The sequence below is a fragment of the Carcharodon carcharias genome, chromosome 1 (assembly GCF_017639515.1).
Source record: "Carcharodon carcharias isolate sCarCar2 chromosome 1, sCarCar2.pri, whole genome shotgun sequence".
Lineage (NCBI taxonomy): Eukaryota > Metazoa > Chordata > Chondrichthyes > Lamniformes > Lamnidae > Carcharodon > Carcharodon carcharias.
In genome coordinates, this window is record NC_054467.1 from 63240623 (window position 1) to 63261494 (window position 20872).

Below are 20872 nucleotides of genomic sequence, written 5' to 3' on the forward strand. Positions count from 1 at the left end.
ATGAGGTTTCATGAAAAATGTGAAAGCTGCCTGGGTGCTTTGCCTGCCCGCCAACCTTAAGGTTGGACGGCCAGCCCTGTCAAATTGCTTAATTAGTTTATTAATGGCCTTAACAGGCCTTTAAGAGCTCAGCAGGCGTGCAGCCGACGCTGGTGCACGCCCACTAAACAAAAGATTAGAATGATGCATGGTGACGTTGGGACGCACGCCCAACGTCACTGCATGTCATTTTACGTGTCGGCGTGTGGGGCCCGCCCACGCATGCTGAACTGCTTTTGAGTACAGTTAATAAGAATACTGCCTAGCTATCTTCTGTCGATATGGTTGCCTCTGCAATGCTCTCCTCCTCCTCCCTTTTCTGGCAGATGTTCTAGCTTCTTGTTGTCTTCCTTACTGACTCCCCAACCAGCCTCCAGCACTGCAGATATCCCGATGAGACCACACATGTCTGCGCCAAACTATTTCTGAGGCAGTCAAGAATAGTACAAGACCAGCAAATCTTTCTCTGTTTAGACAAAATTAACTTTCCAGGTTGATACAATGCAACAGTTAGTGCCACGCTATGCTTTGTGAGTTCAGAATGTGGTTAAGTGTTGGGGCATTTGATAATGGAGAACAGGTCCCGTAAAATGCACAGGAGCCTAACTTGATTAAGTTATCCTGGACTTTAAATGTTGCTAAGATGCATTCCTGCCGCCAGCAGACTTACCTTTAGAAATATGGAAGGTGGCATGTTTGCAGTTGGCATACTGCCTGCCTACCATACAGGGAGCTTAGTAGGCTGGCCTGAAATTGGAACATTTTCAGCAGGAGCTACTGTCTTGTCGAGCTTCCAAAGGCAGCTTGCAAAAATGCTGAGCCCCTTACTGCAGTCATCCAAAGGTAGGTGCTGGGAGAAGGATTGAGGTGGACAATATGGGATGGGAGAGACTGTCATGATGGTTGTGCAATTGGGAAGCATTCCTGCTTCTCCTGACTGAGGATATTGTATTTTTTTCTAAATTAATGCAAAAATTTCACCAGTGGTAATTACTTAGACTGCAGTGACTGCTGAAGAATCCTGAAGTCCAAATTCTGTGAGGGAACTTTAAAAAGCATTAAATCACCCAATTATTCATTTCAAGGACGGAAGATTTGTTTTAGACAGTTGTCAGAGACCCTTGAAAAAGGCATGACCCAATTTCAGGTCAGATGTTCCTCCGCAATCCTTGGGGCATAGGACATTGATCACAAAAATGGTATTTGTGTCTTTTTTCACATGTGAAATGAGATGAGGTCCAATTTCCACCCCCAATTATGTAAGTTGGTACCTACCAGGTTATTATACATAATTCCAAGAAATCTGCAGGCATCCACCAAACTCTGTTTATCATCACTTTTCTCTGCCAGGGTCAGAAACTGTTTCAGGTATTCAAGAGCTTCAGAAGAATGTCCTGTACTAAGGGGGAACAAAATGTTGTATTGGTATTGATTCAATGTGAATCTGATGTAGAATTCAGTAGATAAACTGAAAAAATCCAAAAAGTAAATTGAAAAAAATTTAAAACTAGCAAAATTTACACATACATATTTGTCAGCAATTTTCAAACTTCACTATATTCTTTGTTTTACAACCTTACATTCTCTGTATCTTTGGTATACCACTGGATTCAACTAATGTCAGCCTTGGCTTAACAGTTACATGTTCTCCTCTAGAGATTTGAGCACTTAAACTAGGCTGACATTTCAGTCCAGCAAAGAGAGACTGCTGTATCATTGGAGGTGCTATTTTTCAGAAGATACATTAAACCAAGGCTTTGTCTATCCCCTGAAACACACATAAAATATCCTATGACATTATTCAAAGAAGAGCAGAAGAGTTCTCCCAGTGTCCTGGCCAATATTTATCCCTCAACCAATATCACTAAAATAAATGATCTGGTTATTAATTTCATTGCTGTTGGTGCAATCTTGCTGTGCACAAGTAGCCTTCTACATTACAAAGTGACTATACTTTAAAAGTACTTCATTTGCTGTGAAGTGCTTTGGGACAACTTAAGGTCTTGAAAGGAGCTATAAAAATGCAAAATAAAAAAGAAAATGCCGGAAATAGCAAATCAGGGAGCATCTGTGGAGAGAGAAACAGAATTACTATTTTAGATCTGTGTCCTTCAGAACTGGCGAAAGTTAAATATGTAATAAGTCTTGAGCAAGGTTTGGGTAGGACAATGTTACAGGACAACTGGTCCCCAGGCGAGGTCCCCCAACTTGTTATGATCCCGGACGAGGCACCCAAATTGTTATGCTCCCGCATGAGGAGGGAGGAACTGGCTCTCCTAATTTATTCAGCCCTCCTTGGTTGGTCGCAACAAGATTAATTTAAAAAGGATCCCTTCCTTCGTGGATACCTTTTCCTAGTCCAAATGTATTTATGTTTTAAAAGGAGCCAATTTAACCAGGCTGTCTTGAGTCAAAGAAAGGGCGGAATCATCCCAGATTTGCACTAAGTGCATTTTACCCGTCGGCTGCAATGGCGGATTTTCATGCTGTATCATCCCAAACCTGCAGCATTAATTATGCATTCTCGTTTCCATGGCGGGTGGGCACTCATTCACCTGCCATGCCATCACCTTGCCAGTTCATCACACCAGGCGCCATATATAAAGTGCACCGTCCTTGAAGTCCCGTCACAGTGCTCACCCACACCCTCCACCAGCACAGAGACACACCCCTTGGTGGGACCTAGCTTCAGAGTAGCCTTGGGATCACAATCTGGTGAGCATATCATACTGATCCAAAGCAGGTGGCAGCAGGGACTTCCCAGGTTTCCAGCACTCAGCCTCTGGACTCGGTCATGTCATAGTTGCTGGAACTGCAAAGGCAAGCTCTGGAACATTAGGAAGGATGTTCGCTGCACTCCTTAGAATTGCAAGGCATGATGGAGGAGTCTATCTGCCTTCAGGCTGAGGTGATAGCGCTTGCATGACAACACACCGAGGTCAACACTGGTAGGATGGCGGCCTTCATGGAAACCTTGCTCCTGCACTGCTGCACGGGCTGAACTCCATCGATGACTCCATAGCTGGTCTCCACGTGAGGTGGGTGCGGGGCAGCTGGGTCTCACTCCAGCTACCCCTTCTCCTCAAGAATTCAGCCAAAGGCCCTTGGGCACCCATAGGGAGGAGGATCAGCAGGTGCACATCCGGGGCCATCCACCCAGGTGACTCCTGGAGCCTCCAGACTATTCAAACCCCCTCTTCCTGTGACCCCCAGCAGCTGCAGCTCCACAGCTCGAGGAGGGTACCACTGCCACTCAGCAAGTTCCCGAAAGCAGGCAGGGGCTCTCCAGAGGACGCTCATCAAGGTCATCACAGACAGGGTGTAGCAGTCTGCAGGCTGCCTCTAATTGCGTTTTGGATGTCCAAGGAGCACCAAGATGTAGCGGCACGGTTAGTAAGGTTAAGGAGATGTAGTTGCACAGCCAGGGGCACGGGTGTTAATCATTTGTACATAATGTTCACTATTGTCAATAAGCCCCCAAGAATGTCTCCCTGCCTATGGCTCCTTGTTTTGATGAGCAGCGTTCATGTCACTCAAATGTGAAACCTTTTCTGCACAAGATAAAGGCAGGTGCCTCAGTCCAGAGCCTCTTCCATGTGCTTTGTGCAGCCTTCAAATCAAAGTGAAGGTCCGGCCTCACACTACCGGGACACATTACTGATGCCTACACCTCGATGGTGCTTGTCATTGCAGCTAGAATGTCTTGGGCAGGCATCACAGAGTTCCATTATTCTCTTTGTATGCTCTCAGCACCTTTAAGGTGGGGCTGGCTCCCATCTCTTCAGCATCTGTGACCAGTGACAGTGTGCTCCTGAAGGGGTCAGGTGCTGAAGGCAGACAAAGGATCAGATGCTTTTAAAGTTTTATGGCTATGCCTCTATGATATGACCCTGATCACAGAGCACAAGTGAGCTGCCCTCAGCCAGACAGAAGTCAGACATTCTCCGCGGCTATGTGAAGATCTATGGAGTGTTCTCACTGCATATCGTCATCATCCTCCTGCAATCGAGCAATTATTAAGGCCTCCACTGCATCCCCATGACAGGATCATTATCACAGAGGTTATGTGTGCTGCCTTAAGCCAGACTGGAGTCAAAGATTCATAAATGCAATGTGATCTAATGGTGTCTCCTCACTCTATGTCGTCACCATCCTCCTCAAATCTAGCAGCTATGAGGGCCTCCCAAGCGTGCCTGCCTCGTCCGGCCAGTGTGAGGACCTCAGTGCCATCATCATCTCCTTTGAGGACCCTCTCACCCTCATCACCGTCGACATCCTCCTCATGGGAGGAGACCTCCAGCTCCTGAATGTTCTCTTCAGCCAGCTCCTCTTCCCATTGGAGCACCAGGTTGTAGAGGGCAGCAGGCAATGACAATACATGACACCCTCTCTGGACTATATTGCAGGACTCCACCTGACAATTCCAGGTACCAGAACCTCATTTTCAGCATCCTGATGGTTTACTCCACCAAGTTGCAAGTTGCAGCAAGAGCCTTGTTATACCTTCAGTCTGCTGCAGTCTGAGGCTGCCGCACGGGTGTCATCACCCATGTGCTCCGAGGGTAGCCCTTGTCCCTGAGGAGCCTTCCCTGCAGCCTCTGTGGGCCCTGGAGGACATCATGGATCTGTGATGGACTGAGAATGTAGGAGTTGTGCACACTCCCTGGAAACTGCGCAGACCTGCAGGATGCATTTGTGATGGTCACACACCAGCTGCACTTCCAGCGAATGGAGTCCCTTGCGGTTGACATAGTTGATCGAGTGTTGCAACGGAGACCTGAGTGCCATGTGAGTGCACTCAATGGTACCCTGCACCTGTGGGAAACCTGAGATCTGGGCAAATCCAATCGCTGTTGCATCCTGGCTCTCCTGATCCTGGGCAAAATGCACAAAGTTGCGATGATGGCATCCGTGACCTCATGGATCCATTTGTGGGTGGAGGCTTGTGATATCCCACAGAGGTCACTGGTGTAGAAATTGAATGCAACAGTTACCTTACAGTCAATGGCAGTGGATGCTCTCCATGTCCACGTGGCACCAAATCCTGCAGGAGGTGGCAGATGTGACCAACCAACTAGATGTGCGCAGTCTTCGGCAAAACTGGTTCTCAGTCATCTGCAGGAATGAAAGTCAGTGTCAACAGACCCCGGGTCTAGCTAGGTGCCAACCAGCAACGGTTCGCTGTGGCTCTTCGGTGGCGTGTGTGGGGCCCCCAGCCGCCTGTTCTTCCAGAGAGTGCTGCTCCTCCCTCTGCGCAGCCAGGTGCCTCAAACGCTTTCTTCTCCATCATCTTCGCTCTCTGTATTCCACGAGGTATACAGCTAGTTCACCAGGCTTCATGATCCTGATGAACTCCTCCTGCAGGATGAAAGAGAGACATGTGGGTTAGCATGGTTGCTCTTAGAACCTTTCTTGGTTAAGTCTGAAGGCCTCTTAATGCACCCCAGAGAGTGCTGGCCACCGCTTGCATGGCCAGAGATTAGTACGCTGCATGGCTGCCGGAAACCCCACCTTCCTCCATCCCACTCCACCTGACCAATTGATGGCAGCTTTTCCAATTGGACTGCATGTTGTGCTTTCAGCTCAGGCACAGGCATTTTCCTAACCCATGTTGCAAAGCTGCACTGTTAGCTTTAACCATGGGGGAGACGGGTCCAAACAGGGATGATGACATTGCGAGGGGCTGTGAGCGCCTCCACCTGTGACTGCTCCATGGCCAGCTTTAGCAAGGAGATTGTACAATGTGCCCAGTTCCCCAATGGTTCTGCAGTCCACTAAAATGCTTATTAATTTGCAGTCTGTGCCCAAGGCATAGAGCACTTGGTGGCACTTTCTTGCCTCTGCATTGCTTGAATGGAAAAATAAGCTAGGGGCCTGACTCCAGTCATTCCAATGTGGCTGCGCCTGAACTGTCTCAGCTGAAGAGGAATGGTCACTTTATACAAGGTATCCCTAATGCGTGGCTGCTTCCCTCACCCACAACACCCCCCTCACCCCGCACATGCTTATGCGCTCCCTTCGACCACAGGGCAGCCTTTTCCCCCCACCAAAGTCACTTCAACTGCAGGGCAGCCTTTGCCAACCCCCATCCCCGCAAAGTCGCCTCAACTGCAGGGCAGCCGTTGCACCAGCCCCCCAACAAAGTCCCCGCAACAGCAGGGCAGCCTTTGTCCCCACACCATGCGCCTCAACCTTGAGGTCCAACAGGTGTCCCACGTGAGCCCTCTGCAATGTTACTGGGCACTCACCTCCAAGTTCCCCTCAAAATGCAGCTTGCCAATTGCATGCCTTTTATATGCTGTTGTGAAACATGTTGGCATGCAATCATGCCGACATGGGCGGGTGATTCAGTGTGGCAAGGGTGGGGGGATGAGTCTGGCAGGCTAACCTTATAATTAAATGCTAATGTATTACAATGAGATTTCCGATGTCCGATGGCGGAAAATGCAGCCCATCAACAGGCTGTTCGGACGATCACAAACTGGGTTCACAAAGTTGTGAAACCGATTTTTGGCCTTCTCGCCATATTGTCCACTCATGCCATTGAACACGCCCGGTGCCAGCGGGCATAGAGGATTCCATCCAAAGAGTGGGTTTATTTGTTATTAAATGCAAGAAAAGATAATAAAAACACACATGCACATATATTATAAATGAGAAAACTGAGTCCAAAAATAAAAGTTAAAAAGATATACAAATGAGTCCTTTGGCTTGTTCATGAGGCGTAGATGGTAAAACGTTGCGGCAATTAAGTTGCGGTGAATCCAGTGGCACTGAGTTTGGCAGTTGAGCAGTTGATTTGGAGATTCTTTCTTCTGAAGGTTATCTGAAAGGAGTTGTTCTGTTTCCTTTTCGACTGTGGCTTTGCTGACTTGGGAGTCAGCAGAGAGAAAGGATTTTTTATCTGCAAGCGCAGGAATGCCCAACTAGTGTTCTTCAGCTGTGGCCTTCACAGCACAAACACACACCAGAGCAGAACACCAGACTAGCGCACAGAACTAGGGTTGCAGTTGGATTTTTAAGCCTCTTTCTTTGTGCATTTCTGGTAGGGAAAAAGCAAGCATGTCTTTCCCCCAGATCTGTTTTCTTTTCAACTTAGTTCATGTTCACAGTGTGGGTATAAGTCAACAGGAGGTGGTTTCAGCTGAGGTGATAATCATTTTCCATTATCTCCTTTTAGGTGCAATATTCTGTTCTCTCTGAACTAGTTGGTCAAGTAATCCACATAGGGATTTTCCAGGAAGTGGTTACCTTACAATCTCAACCAGTTTTTGCTTGTATGTCCTTTTTTTTAAAAAAACATGTCTTACTTAAAAAGTCCAATATGTCCATAAATAATTTGGGGATATGGTCCGTGGTCATGACAACAACGACAAGAGGAAGGTCCATGATAGGGTGAAAGACAGGAGAGACTGAATGACAGAAAGGTTAGTCTTCCAGAGCCGTTAGGAATGGTAATGACGCAAGGAAAGAAATAATGGAACAGAAGATGTACCTAGAGCAGGTGTGCTGCTGATGGAAAGCAAAAACAAAGTAAAGGAAACAAAAATAGGTGCAGAGATTATGGTCTGAAATTGCTGAACTCAATATTGAATCTGGAAGGCTGTAAAGTGCCGAATCTCCACAGATGCTGCACGACCTGCTGAGTATTTTCAGCATTTTCTGTTTTATTTCAGATTTCCAGCATTTGCAGTGTTCTGCTTTTCAATTAATATGATAAAAATGCAAATTGTTTGTCTCTACTTTTGAATAAGCTTTTGGGAAGTAACTTGCCATTATTTTTGCTTTGCAATAGTTTTTCAGACTTTGGCAGTGACATCATGATATTTCAGTTGTTGTATAACTTTAAAAATAATTGACAATCTATGTGTGTAATAATACAAAAATGCAAGGTATATCCAAACAGGCAAGTATACAATAATTAAATTTTATTCTTCATGGTTGTTTTATCTCTCTTTCTCTCCCTTATGTTTACATAAGGTGTATGCTTCACTTTGTTTCCTTAAACAATGAGATAAAAACAAAAAACTGCGGATGCTGGAAATCCAAAACAAAAACAGAATTACCTGGAAAAACTCAGCAGGACTGGCAGCATCGGCAGAGAAGAAAAGAGTTGACGTTTCGAGTCCTCATGACCCTTCCAAAGAACTGAGCGATATAAGGAGAGGGGTGAAATATAAGCTGGTTTAAGGTGGGGGTGGGGGGTTGGGTGGGGGGAAAGAAGTGGAGGGGGGTGGTGTGGTTATAGGGACAAGCAAGGAGTGATAGGAGCAGATAATCAAAAGATGTCACAGACAAAAGAACAAAAGAACACAGGTGTTGAAGTTGGTGATTTTATCTAAATGAATGTGCTAATTAAGAATGGATGGTAGGGCACTCAAGGTATAGCTTTAGTGGGTGTGGGGGGGCATAAAAGATTTAAAAATAACGGAAATAGGTGGCAAAAGAAAAATCTATATAAATTATTGGAAAAAACAAAAGGGGGAAGAAACAGAAAGGGGGTGGGGATGGAGGAGGGAGGTCAAGATCTAAAGTTGTTGAATTCAATATTCAGTCCGGAAGGCTATAAAGTGCCTAGTCGGAAGTTGAGGTGTTGTTCCTCCAGTTTGCGTTGGGCTTCACTGGAACAATGCAGCAAGCCAAGGACAGATATGTGGGCAAGAGAGCAGGGTGGAGTGTTAAAATGGCAAGCGACAGGGAGGTTTGGGTCATTCTTGTGGACAGACCGCAGGTGTTCTGAAAAGCGGTCGCCCGGTTGACATTTGGTCTATTCAATGTAGAGGAGACCGCATTGGGAGCAACGAATGCAGTAGACCAAGTTGGGAGAAATGGAAGTGAAATGCTGCTTCACTTGAAAGGAGTGTTTGGGCCCTTGGACGATGAGGAGAGAGGAAGTGAAGGGGCAGGTGTTGCATCTTTTGCGTGGGCATGGGGAAGTGCCATAGGAGGGGGTTGAGGAGTAGGGGGGGATGGAGGAGTGGACCAGGGTGTCCCGGAGGGAACGATCCCTACGGAATGCTGCCGGGGGGGTGAAGGGAAGATGTGTTTTGGTGGTGGCATCATGCTGGAGTTGGCGGAAATGGCGGAGGATGATCCTTTGAATGTGGAGGCTGGTGGGGTGATAAGTGAGGACAAGGGGGACCCTATCATATTTCTGCGAGGGAGGAGAAGGCGTGAGGGCGGATGCGCGGGAGATGGGCCGGACACGGTTGAGGGCCCTGTCAACGACCGTGGGTGGAAAACCTTGGTTAAGGAAGAAGGAGGACATGTCAGAGGAACTGTTTTTGAAGGTAGCATCATCAGAACAGATGCAACAGAGGCAAAGGAACTGAGAGAATGGGATGGAGTCCTTACAGGAAGTGGGGTGTGAGGAGCTGTAGTCGAGGTAGCTGTGGGAGTCGGTAGGCTTGTAATGGATATTGGTGGACAGTCTATCACCAGAGATTGAGACAGAGAGGTCTAGGAAGGGGAGGGAAGTGTCAGAGATGGGCCACATGAAAATGATGGGAGGAGTGGAGATTGGAAGCAAAATTAATAAATTTTTCCAAGTCCCGACGAGAACATGAAGCAGCACCGAAGAAAGAGTTGTGGAAGGGGGCCGGAGTTGGACTGGAACAAGGAATGTTCCACATACCCCATAAAGAGACAGGCATAGCTGGGGCCCATGCGGATACCCATAGCCACACCCTTTATTTGGAGGAAGTGAGAAGAGTTGAAGGAGAAATTGTTCAGTGTGAGAACAAGTTCAGCCAGATGGAGGAGAGTAGTGGTGGATGGGGATTGTTCGGGCCTCTGTTCAAGGAAGAAGCTAAGGGCCCTCAGACCATCCTGCTGGGGGATGGAGGTGTAGAGGGATTGGACGTCCATGGTGAAGAGGAAGCGGTTGGGGCCAGGGAACTGGAAATTGTTGATGTGATGTAAGGTGTCAGAGGAATCACGGATGTAGGTGGGAAGGGACTGGACAAGGGGGGAGAGAAGGGAGTCAAGATAACGAGAAATGAGTTCCGTGGGGCAGGCGCAAGCTGACACGATCAGTCTACCGGGACAGTTCTGTTTGTGAATTTTGGGTAGGAGGCAGAAGCGGGCCTTCCAAGGTTGGGCGACTATCAGGTTGGAAGCTGTGGGAGGAAGATCTCCAGAGGAGATGAGGTCAGTGACAGTCCTGGAAACAATGGCTTGATGTTCAGTGGTGGGGTCATGGTCCAGGGAGAGGTAAGAGGAAATGTCTGCGAGTTGACGCTCAGCCTCTGCGAGGTAGACGTCAGTGCGCCAGACAACAACAGCACCACCCTTGTCAGCGGGTTTGATGACAATGTTGGGGTTGGACTTGAGAGAACGGAGTGCAGTAAGTTCAGAGAGAGACAGATTTGAATGGGTGAGAGGAGCAGAGAAATTGAGACAGCTAATGTCGCGCCGACAGTTCTCAATGAAAAGATCAAGAGAAGGTAAGAATCCAGAGGGAGGGGTCCAGGTGGAGGGAGAATATTGGAGGTGGGTGAAAGGATCCGTTGAACGGGGAGATGACACCTGCCCAAAGAAGTGAGCCCGGAGACAAAGACGGCGGAAGAAGAGTTCAGCATTGTGCCGAGCCCGAAATTCATTGAGGTGAGGGCATAAGGGTATGAAACTAAGTCCTTTGCTGAGCACTGAACATTCAGCATCGGAGAGGGGAAGGTCAGGGGGTATAGTGAATACACGGCTGGGGCTGGGATTGGAAGATGAGGTGGGAACGGAGGGACAGGCAGGGGTGGAGCGTCCTAGATGGGTGTTGGTGTCGATGAGTTGTTGGAGCTTGCGTTCCTTAGCACTTGAGAGAAAGAGAAAAAGTTTCTTGTTGAGGCGTCGGATGAGCCGAAGAATAAAATGAAACTGGGGGCACGCGCAGCTTTGAAAAAGGGTACGGCGGTGCTGCTGGAGGGAGAGGTCGAGTGTGTGCTATGGGTACCTGCATGGGCCCCAGCTATGCCTGTCTCTTTATGGGGTATGTGGAACATTCCTTGTTCCAGTCCTACTCCGGCCCCCTTCCACAACTCTTTCTTCGGTACATCGATGATTACTTCGGTGCTGCTTCATGCTCTCGTCGGGACTTGGAAAAATTTTTAAATTTTGCTTCCAATCTCCACCCCTCCATCATTTTCACGTGGTCCATCTCTGACACTTCCCTCCCCTTCCTTGACCTCTCTGTCTCAATCTCTGGTGATAGACTGTCCACCAATATCAATTACAAGCCTACTGACTCCCACAGCTACCTCGACTACAGCTCCTCACACCCCGCTTCCTGTAAGGACTCCAACCCATTCTCTCAGTTCCTTCACCTCTGTCACATCTGTTCTGATGATGCTACCTTCAAAAACAGTTCCTCTGACATGTCCTCCTTCTTCCTTAACCGAGGTTTTCCACCCACGGTCGTTGACAGGGCCCTCAACCGTGTTCGGCCAATCTCCCGCGCATCCGCCCTCATGCCTTCTCCTCCCTCGCAGAAGCATGATAGGGTCCCCCTTGTCCTCACTTATCACCCCACCAGCCTCCGCATTCAAAGGATCATCCTCCGCCATTTCCGCCAACTCCAGCACGATGCCACCACCAAACACGTCTTCCCTTCACCCCCCATGTCGGCATTCCGTAGGGATCATTCCCTCCGGGACACCCTGGTCCACTCCTCCATCCCCCCCTACTCCTCAACCCCCACCTATGGCACCTCCCCATGCCCACACAAAAGATGCAACACCTGCCCCTTCACTTCCTCTCTCCTCACCGTCCAAGGGCCCAAACACTCCTTTCAAGTGAAGCAGCATTTCACTTGCATTTCCCCCAACTTAGTCTACTGCATTCGTTGCTCCCAATGCGGTCTCCTCTACATTGGAGAGACCAAATGTAGACTGGGCGACCGTTTTGCAGAACACCTGCGGTCTGTCCGCAAGAAAGACCCAAACCTCCCTGTCACTTGCCATTTTAACACTCCGCCCTGCTCTCTTGCCCACATGTCTGTCCTTGGCTTGCTCCATTGTTCCAGTGAAGCCCAATGCAAACTGGAGGAACAGCACCTCATCTTCTGACTAGGCACTTTACAGCCTTCCAGACAGAATATTGAATTCAACAACTTTAGATCTTGACCTCCCTCCTCCATTCCCACCCCCTTTCTGTTTCTTCCCCTTTCCTTTTGTTTTTTCCAATAATTGATATAGATTTTTCTTTCCCCACCTATTTCCATTATTTTTAAATCTTTTATGTCCCCCCCCACCCCCACTAGAGCTATACCTTGAGCGCTCTACCTTCAATTCTTAATTAGCACATTCGTTTAGATAATATCACCAACTTCAACACCCGTTGAAGGGTCATGAGGACTCGAAACATCAACTCTTTTCTTCTCCGCCGATGCTGCCAGACCTGCTGAATTTTTCCAGGTAAATCTGTTTTTGTTTTGGATTTCCAGCATCCGCAGTTTTTTGTTTTTATCAACACCTCTGTGTTCTTTTGTTCTTTTGTCTGTGACATCTTTTGATTATCTGCTCCTATCACTGCTCGTCCCTACAACCACACCACCCCCCTCCACTTCTCTCCCCCCACCCAACCCCCCACCCCCACCTTAAACCAGCTTATATTTCACCCCTCTCCTTATATCGCTCAGTTCTGTGGAAGGGTCATGAGGACTCGAAACGTCAACTCTTTTCTTCTCCGCCGATGCTGCCAGACCTGCTGAGTTTTTCCAGGTAATTCTGCTTTTGTTCCTTAAACAATGGCCTGGCAAAAGTTTCCATAAGTGGACTATGCCCTTTATGATTGTAGAGTCTTTTTATTTTCAGCTAAGTTGTGTATGTGGACCCAAGAATTAATAATTAACCCAACTGAAGCACTCTAGGAGTAAAGAAACAGAAAACGAAACTTTAGGCCTGGATCCCTCAATGTTTCTCTGCCTCTTTGTGTTCACCCCATTTCCTACTATCTAGCCCCTATAGTAGAGGTTTAAGTAGTACAATTAAATGGAAATCACAGCAATATTTTTGAATGCTTGGTTTGTAGCAAGGGATGCTCTTAGGTCCAGGGTTCTAAGGTTGCTCAAGGGGTCCTGAAACTGTTTTTGGCAGCTACAGCCTGTTCATGCACTCACAAAGCAGAGAAAGGAAGCTGGGAAATAGGTCCTGTGGCGTTATTAAGATATCTAAATATATGACTAATTGTGTAGCTGGATCGCTCCTTTGAAGCACGCAAATTGCAATATTTAGTACTTTCAGAGGTGTTGTAGGAAAGACTGCGTGCTAGGAAGATCAAGGGTGAGGTTTAAGTTATTAATGGCATCTTTGAAAATGCCACCAGCTATTTCTGCAGGCCCTTCCCTTGGGAAACTGTTACTCAGGCTGCTGGTCAGCAGAGAGGACAATGCATGCTTCACTACCTGCCACCAGGACACCATGGAGCAGATGGCCAGCACATTCAGTTGTGGTCAATTGTAGCCTGAAAGTTGGCTCAATCTCTTTGCAGGCATGTGGCATTATTGAGCTATGAGGATGGTACTGTAGAATGGCACATAGAGCAAATTTTATATAATTGTCTCAGACAGCCCCATTTCCACTTCAGCAGCTATCAAACACAGGGTTGGATAATTTTTTAAAATTCATTCATGGGATGTGGGCTTCACTGGCTGGGCCAGCATTTATTGCCTGTACCTAGTTGTCCTTGAGAAGGTGGTTGTGAGCTGCCTTCTTGAACTGCTGCAGTCCATGTGGTGTAGGTAGACCCACGGTGCTGCTGGGAAGGGAGTTCCAGGATTTTAACCCAGAAACAATGAGGGAACGGCGATATATTTCCAAGTCAGAATGGTGAGTTACTTGGAGGAGAACCTCCAGGTGGTGGTGTTCCCATCTAACTGCTGCCCTTGTCCTTCTAGGTGGCAATGCTCATGGGTTTGGAAGGTGCTGTCTAAGGAGCCTTGGTGAATTCCTGCAGTGCATCTTGTAGATAATAGACACTGCTGCCACTAAGCATCGGTGGTAGAGGGAGTGAACGTTTGTGGATGTGGTGCCAATCAAGTGGGCTGCTTTGTCCTGGACAATGTCCAGCTACTTCAGTGTTCTGGGAACTGCACTCATCCAGGCAAGTGAGGAGTATTCCATCACACTCCTGACTTGTGCCTTGTAGATGGTGGACACACTTTGGGGAGTCAGGAGGTGAGTTGTTGCACGATTCCTGGCCTCTGACCACTGTATTTATATGGCTCGTCCAGTTGAGTTTCTGGTCAATGGTAACCAACAGGATGTTGATAGTGTGGATTCAGTGAAGGTAATGCCATTGAACATCAAGGGGCGATGGTTGGATTCTCTCTTGTTGGAGATGGTCATTGCCTAACACTTGTGTGGCGCGAATGTTACTTGCCACTTGTCAGCCCAAGCATGGATATTGTCCAGGTCTTGCTGCATTTGGACATGGACTGCTTCAGTATCTGAGGCATTGCGAATAGTGCTGAACATCATGCAATTAGCGAACATCCCCACTTCTGACCTTATGATGGAAGGAAGGTCATTAATGAAGCAGCTGAAGATGGCTGGGCCAAGGACACTACCCTGAGGAACTCCTGCAGTGATGTCCTGGAGCTGAGATGACTGACCTCCAACAACCACAGCCATCTTCTTTTGTGCTAGGTATGACTCCAACCACTAGAGAATATTCCCCCGATCCCCATTGACTGCAGTCTTGCTAGGGCTCCTTGATGCCACACTTGGTCAAATGCGGCCTTGATGTGAATAGCAGTCACTCTCACCTCATCTCGGGAGTTCTGCTCTTTTGTCCATGTTTGAACCAAGGCTGTAATGAGGTCAGGAGCTGAGATGACCCTGGAGGAACCCAAACTGGGCATCAGTCAGCAGGTTATTGTTAAGCAAGTGCCGTTTGATAACATTGTCGATGACCCCTTCCATCACTTTACTGATGATCGAGAGTAGACTGATGGAGTGGTAATTGGCTGGGTTGGATTTGTCCTGCTTTTTGTGTAAAAGGCATACCTGGGCAATTTTCCACATAGCCTGGTAGATGCCAGTGTTGTAGCTTTATTGGAACAGCTTGGCTATGGGCGCGGCAAGTTCTGGAGCACATGTCTTCAGTACTATTGCTGGAATATTGTCAGGGCACATAGCCTTTGTAGTATCCAGTGCCTTCGGCCATTTCTTGATATCATGTGGAGTGAATTGAATTGGCAGAAGACTGTCATCTGTGATGCTGGGAATTGCCGGAGGAGGCCGATTTGGATCATCCACTTGGCACTTCTGGCAGACGATTGTTGCAACTGCTTCAGCCTTATCTTTTGCACTGCTGTGCTGGGCTCCTCCATCATTGAGGATGGGGATATTTGTGGAGCCTCCTCCTCCAGTGATTTGTTTAATTGTCCACCACCAATCATGACTGGATATGGCAGGACTGCAGAGCTTAGATCTGATCCATTCCTTGTGGGATCACTTAGCTCTGTCTATCACTTGTTGCTTATGCTGTTTGGCTTGCAAGCAGTCTTGCGTTATAGCTTCACCTGGCATGCCCTCTTCCATTCTTCATTGAACCAGGGTTGATCCTCTGGTTTGATGGTAATGGAAGAGTGGGCGACATCCCAGGCCATGAGGTTACAGATTGTGTTCGAGTACAATTCTACTGCTGCTGATGGCCCACAGCACCTCATTGATGCCCAGTTTTGAGTTGCTAAATCTATTCGGAATCTATCCCATTTAACACAGTGGTAATGCCACACAATACGATGGAGGGTATTCTCAATGTGAAGGCAGGACTTTGTCTCCACAATGACTGTGCAGTGGACACTGTCATGGACAGATGCATCTGCAGCAGGCAGGTTGGTGAGGATGAGGCCAAGTTTTTTTTTCCCCTTTTGTTGGTTCCCTCACCACTTGCCACAGGCCCAGACTATGTAATTTAGGACTCAGCCAGTGGTGGTGCTACTGATCCACTCATGGTGATGGACATTGAAGTTACCCCCACCCCACCCAGAGTACATTCTGCATTCTTGCCACCCTCAGTGCTTCCTCCAAGTAATGTTCAACATGAAGGAGCACTGATTCATCAGCTGAGGGAGGGAGGTACATGATAATCAGCAGGAGGTTTCCTTGCCGATGTTTGACCTGATGCCATGAGACTTCATGGGGTCCGAAGTTGATATTGAGGACTCCCAGGGCAACTCCCTCCTGACTGTATATCATTCTGCCGTCACCTCTGCTCGGTCTGTCTTGCCATTTGTACGGGACATACCCAGGGATGGTGATGATGGAGTCTGTGACATTATCCGTAAGGTATGATTCCATAAGGATGACTATGTCAGGCACAAGCCCCCAGATGTTAGTAAGGAGGACTTTGCAGGGTCAGCAGGGCTGCAATTGACATTGCTGTCATTTCAGTTGCCTAGGTTGAAGCCAGGTGGTCCATCCGATTTCATTCCTTTTTTGTGACTTTGTAGCGGTTTGTTAGAACTGAATGACTTGCTAGGCCATTTCAGAGGGCATTTAAGAGTCAACCACATTGCTGTGGGTCTGGAATCATGTGTAGGCCAGACTAGGTAAAGATGACCGATTCCCTTCCTTAAATGGGCATTAGTGAACCGGATGGGTTTTTGACAACAATCATTTCATGGCCATCATTAGAGTTTTAATTCCAGATTTTTATTGAATTTAAATTCAAATTCCACTATCTGCTATGGTGGGATTCGAACTGGGTCCCCAGAGGATTACCCTGTGTCTCTGGATTACTAGTCCAGCAGCAATACCACTACACCATCACCTCCCGCTATGAGCTGCAACTTCCCTTCCCTGAACACTCATAGCTGCTCTATGTGGTACCTTTCCCTTTAATTTTGATTGCTTCTTCTTAGTCACTTGGTGCGCAGCCTCCAGAGACTCTTCAAAAGTTTTCAGAGTTTTTAGCCCCCAGTTCTGACACCTCCTTTAATGGTGCATATTCCTTTAGTTTTATTGAGATTTAATTTTCATCTTCCACCACTACACTGCTCTTTAGAGCCATCTACATTTACGCGTGCGCTTGGAATTTCTGTTGGGGTTCCATAATGGGAAGTTGGCAGAGACTCTGGAAAATGGCATACATGTCTAAGGAAGGCTGTTACTATGTTTCTCCAGGGGGAGGTAAGGCACCCTTTGGGATTGTGTAAAGAGAACATGATTATGCAATTTTTATGCACAAATTCATTGTAACTGTAAGGCTACTAAAGAACTGCCCAACTGTTAAATAGTTGAGCTGTCAAGCAACTGTTAAAGAGCAGTCCAGCTGTCAAGGAACTGTCTAGCTGCCAAGGAACTGTTAAAGAGCTGTCCAACAGTCAAGAAATCTTTAAGGAGCTGTCCATTTGTCAAAGCTATGCAGGAAGTGTCAAAGCTGTCAAAGCCGTCCAGGAAGTTTCAAAGCTGACAAAACTGTCAAAGAACTGTCACAGGTGAGTTGACATGGAGGGGGTGATGGCAAATGCTGGTATGGGGGAGGCATGGGTTGGCATGAGTTGGCACTAAGTTGGCATAGGAGGTATGGGGCAATGAGGGTGAGTAGAGGGGTAATATATTGACATATTGCGCATGGGGGCAATGTGGGTGAGTGGAGGGGCATGGGTTGGCATGGGAAATGTGAGGGGCCATGGGTGTGGGTGGAGTCATGGTTTAGCATAGGGCTATGGGGGCCATGAGGGTGGGTGGGAGGACATAGGTTAGAATAGAGGGTGTGAGGGGCAGGACGGATGGGCGGAGGGAGCATGGGTTGGCATAGGGGTTGTGAGGGGCCATGGGGCATTTGGGGCATGGATGTGCATTGGAAGTGTGTGGGGGGAATGAGGGGGTGAGGGTTGGGGGGATGTTTTATGTTCCATTGTTATTTTTTCTTCATTTAAACACAGTGCTGGAGCGCGGAGGTCGTCCTTGCGCGCAGTCCGCCTCCATACCTGGCAGCCTCCACACTCATTCTGGAGTCACATATCCTGATTTCTATTTCAGCCCGCCACGCCAACTGAAAATCCGACCTGTGGGCAGTCAATTTTAAAGGTTGGGTTCCTCCAGTCAGGAAACCTCCTGACTCAATGAACCCGACATGGGGATGAAAATCTGGGCCAATATTTTGCTTTTCTATTCTAATCAAAGTAGATAATCTCAAATTTTCCAACATTATACTCCATGGATGGTATTTTTCATCCTGCAGACGGGTGCGCATCCGACCCGATCAGGAATAAAATATCAGGCATGCGTCCCGACGTTATTGTGCGCCCGTGCAATATTTTGCTTGGTGGGCACGTACTGGTGCTGGAGTGGTGCCTGCCATTAATTAACAGACCACTCAAGGCCCTTAACAGTCCAATTGACTGCGATTTTACTCGCACGGGCAAAACAGGCAGGTGGGCAGCCGACATTTTCACAAACCTCTTCCAAGGGTGGGATAAAAAGGGTCAGCAGCATTACCAGCATGAGTAGTGAGCAGTTTTGGAGATAGTTTGCAGCTGGTTGCTTATTGGTACTTGGCAGCTTCATCTCTGTTCGGGGTTTCATTCTTAGCATTTCTAGACCTCATTTCAGGACTCATTGCTGTCTGCCAGGCCCCCGGAGGATTCTGACCATGTGGACCCTTCCAGGTATCAGACAGCCTTCTTTTACCCTGGTAATTGTGGTCTCCGCTGGTGGCATCTCCTCTGAGGAGAAAGAGAGGGGCAGAAGGGAGAGGAGGCCAGGTGTCACAATGCAGCTTCCAGGGAAAGGACCTATGGGAGGAGAGGTACAGGCACAACAGGTGAAGGGCCAGCAGGTAGTCCAAGGCAGAACGGGCCACAGAAGACACCATTATCCTGCTGCCAGGGTTTACAGGCGGCAATGTAGCTACCTCAATATGTCCGAAGTACAATGCCGAAGGAGGCTCCACCTCTCAAAGAAGACCATGATCTCCATTTGCCAGATGATTGGGCCTGAGATCAGCTCCGACTGTGTGGGTGGACACCCAGGCCAGCGGCTCTTAAGGTCACAATGGTCCTCAACTTCTATGCCTCCAGCTCTTTCTAGGGCTCAGTGGGGGATTTTTGTGGAGTCTCCCAAACAGCTGTTCACAGTTGCATCAAGCTGGTGACAGAAACTCTGTTCAGGTGGGTACTGACCTTTATTCTTTACCACATGGACGAGGCCAGCCAGGCTGAGTGACCCAGAGGCTTTGCAGCGATTGCTGGATTCCCCCACATCCAGGGTGCAATCCACTGCACACATGTGGCCATCAAGGCACCAGCGGGTCAGCTGGGTGTCTTCATTAATAGGAAGGGATTCCACTACATGAACATGCAGATCATGTGTGACCACATCATGCAGATTCTGCAAGTGTGTGCAAGGTATCCTGGCAGCTCCCATGACACTTACACTCTGAGACACTCCCAGGTGCCAAGGCTCTTCAGTGCTCCAGCCTGTCTGGATGGATGGCTGTTGGGAGACAAGGGCTATTTGTTGAAAAGGTGGTGCATGACGCCTCTCCGCCACCCAAAAACGGAGGCAGAGAGGCGTTACAATACGAGTCATGCCTCCACAAGGCCGGCGGTAGAGAGGACCATAGGTCTTTTCAAAATGCATTTCCGATGCCTGGACCGTTCAGGGGGAGTACTACAATACTCCCTAGAGCGGGTGTCACTGATCGTGGTTGCATGCTGCGCTCTCCACAATCTGGCACTGGCAAAGGGTGACTCACTGGTGGTAGGGGTTCTTGACATGGCTGCACAGGCCGCAGATGGTGAGTCCCGTAGTGAATCCGAAGATGAGCGCAGTGAGGAGAACGCTAGGGCGTGGAGCCAGACCTCAATAACCTCCAGGGAGACAGAGACACCTTGATCCAATGCTCCTTCAGCTAGACTACCAAAGATCAGCCTCAAACACATGCCAGGGCTGCCTTCTCCATCCTGGATGTCTGAAAGGACTCTTTCATTTAAACACAAAGAATACTCTGTGCCTGTGCAATAAAGCTCAGAGCCACTTACATCCAGCATTACATACTGGTGTACCCTGCACCAATAAAATAAAAAGGTGAAGCATGGACAGGCCATGACGAAAAACAAAATTTATCTCTTTGTGACAATGCCAAACTACTTACATAAACGTTTCTGGTCTTCATTCCCAGAGCAGTATAGATAAAGTAAACAGAAATGAACATAAAATCACCCATGACCTGTGCTTATGGTACCTTTAACTTATGTTTGCGAGTGTGACGTCTAGGTGCTTCCCCTTTGCTGACACTGGAATTGAAGACAGTCTGCTGACTTTGCCGTTTTTTTGGCCTTGATGACCTTGGCAGTCGTCCTCTGGCCAGTGGAGCCTGTGTTGGGCCCGCTTGGGAGAAACAAACATAGAAAATAGGAACAGGAGTAGGCCATTTGGCCCCTCAAGCCTGCTCCACCATTCACTATGATCATGGCTGATCATCCAACTCAATAGCCTGCTCCCACTTTCTCTCCATATCCTTTGATCCCTTTCACCCCAAGAGCTTTACCTAACTCCTTCTTGAAAACATACAATGTTTTGGTCTCAACTACTTTCTGTGGTAGCGAATTCCACAGGCTCACCACTCTCTGGGTGAAGAAATTTCTCCTCATCTCAGTCCTAAATGGTCTACACCATTTCCTCAGACTGTGACCCCTGGTTCTGGACTCCCCCACCATCGGGAACATCCTTCTTACATCTACACTGTCTAGTCCTGTTAGAATTTTATAGGGAGGGGGTGGCTAATGCCATGCCTGGCAACTCCCCAGTCTCCACAGCCTCATCAGATGCCACGGTCATTGGTGGAGGGGCGGAAGAGCTGCTGCCGTCATCCAGAGCACCCTAAGAGG

General features: G+C 48.1%; 1 protein-coding gene across 1 annotated transcript in view; it reads right to left on the reverse strand.

Moving 5' to 3' along the window:
• ttc29 (tetratricopeptide repeat domain 29) overlaps positions 1–20872 on the reverse strand; it is a gene marked incomplete at its 5' end in the record, with an annotated part of 323828 nt that overhangs the window by 11551 nt on the left and 291405 nt on the right. Inside the window, one exon of the mRNA XM_041178710.1 lies at positions 1315–1438. Coding sequence (XP_041034644.1) covers positions 1315–1438 — 124 coding nt within the window. The remainder of the gene's footprint in view (positions 1–1314; positions 1439–20872) is intronic.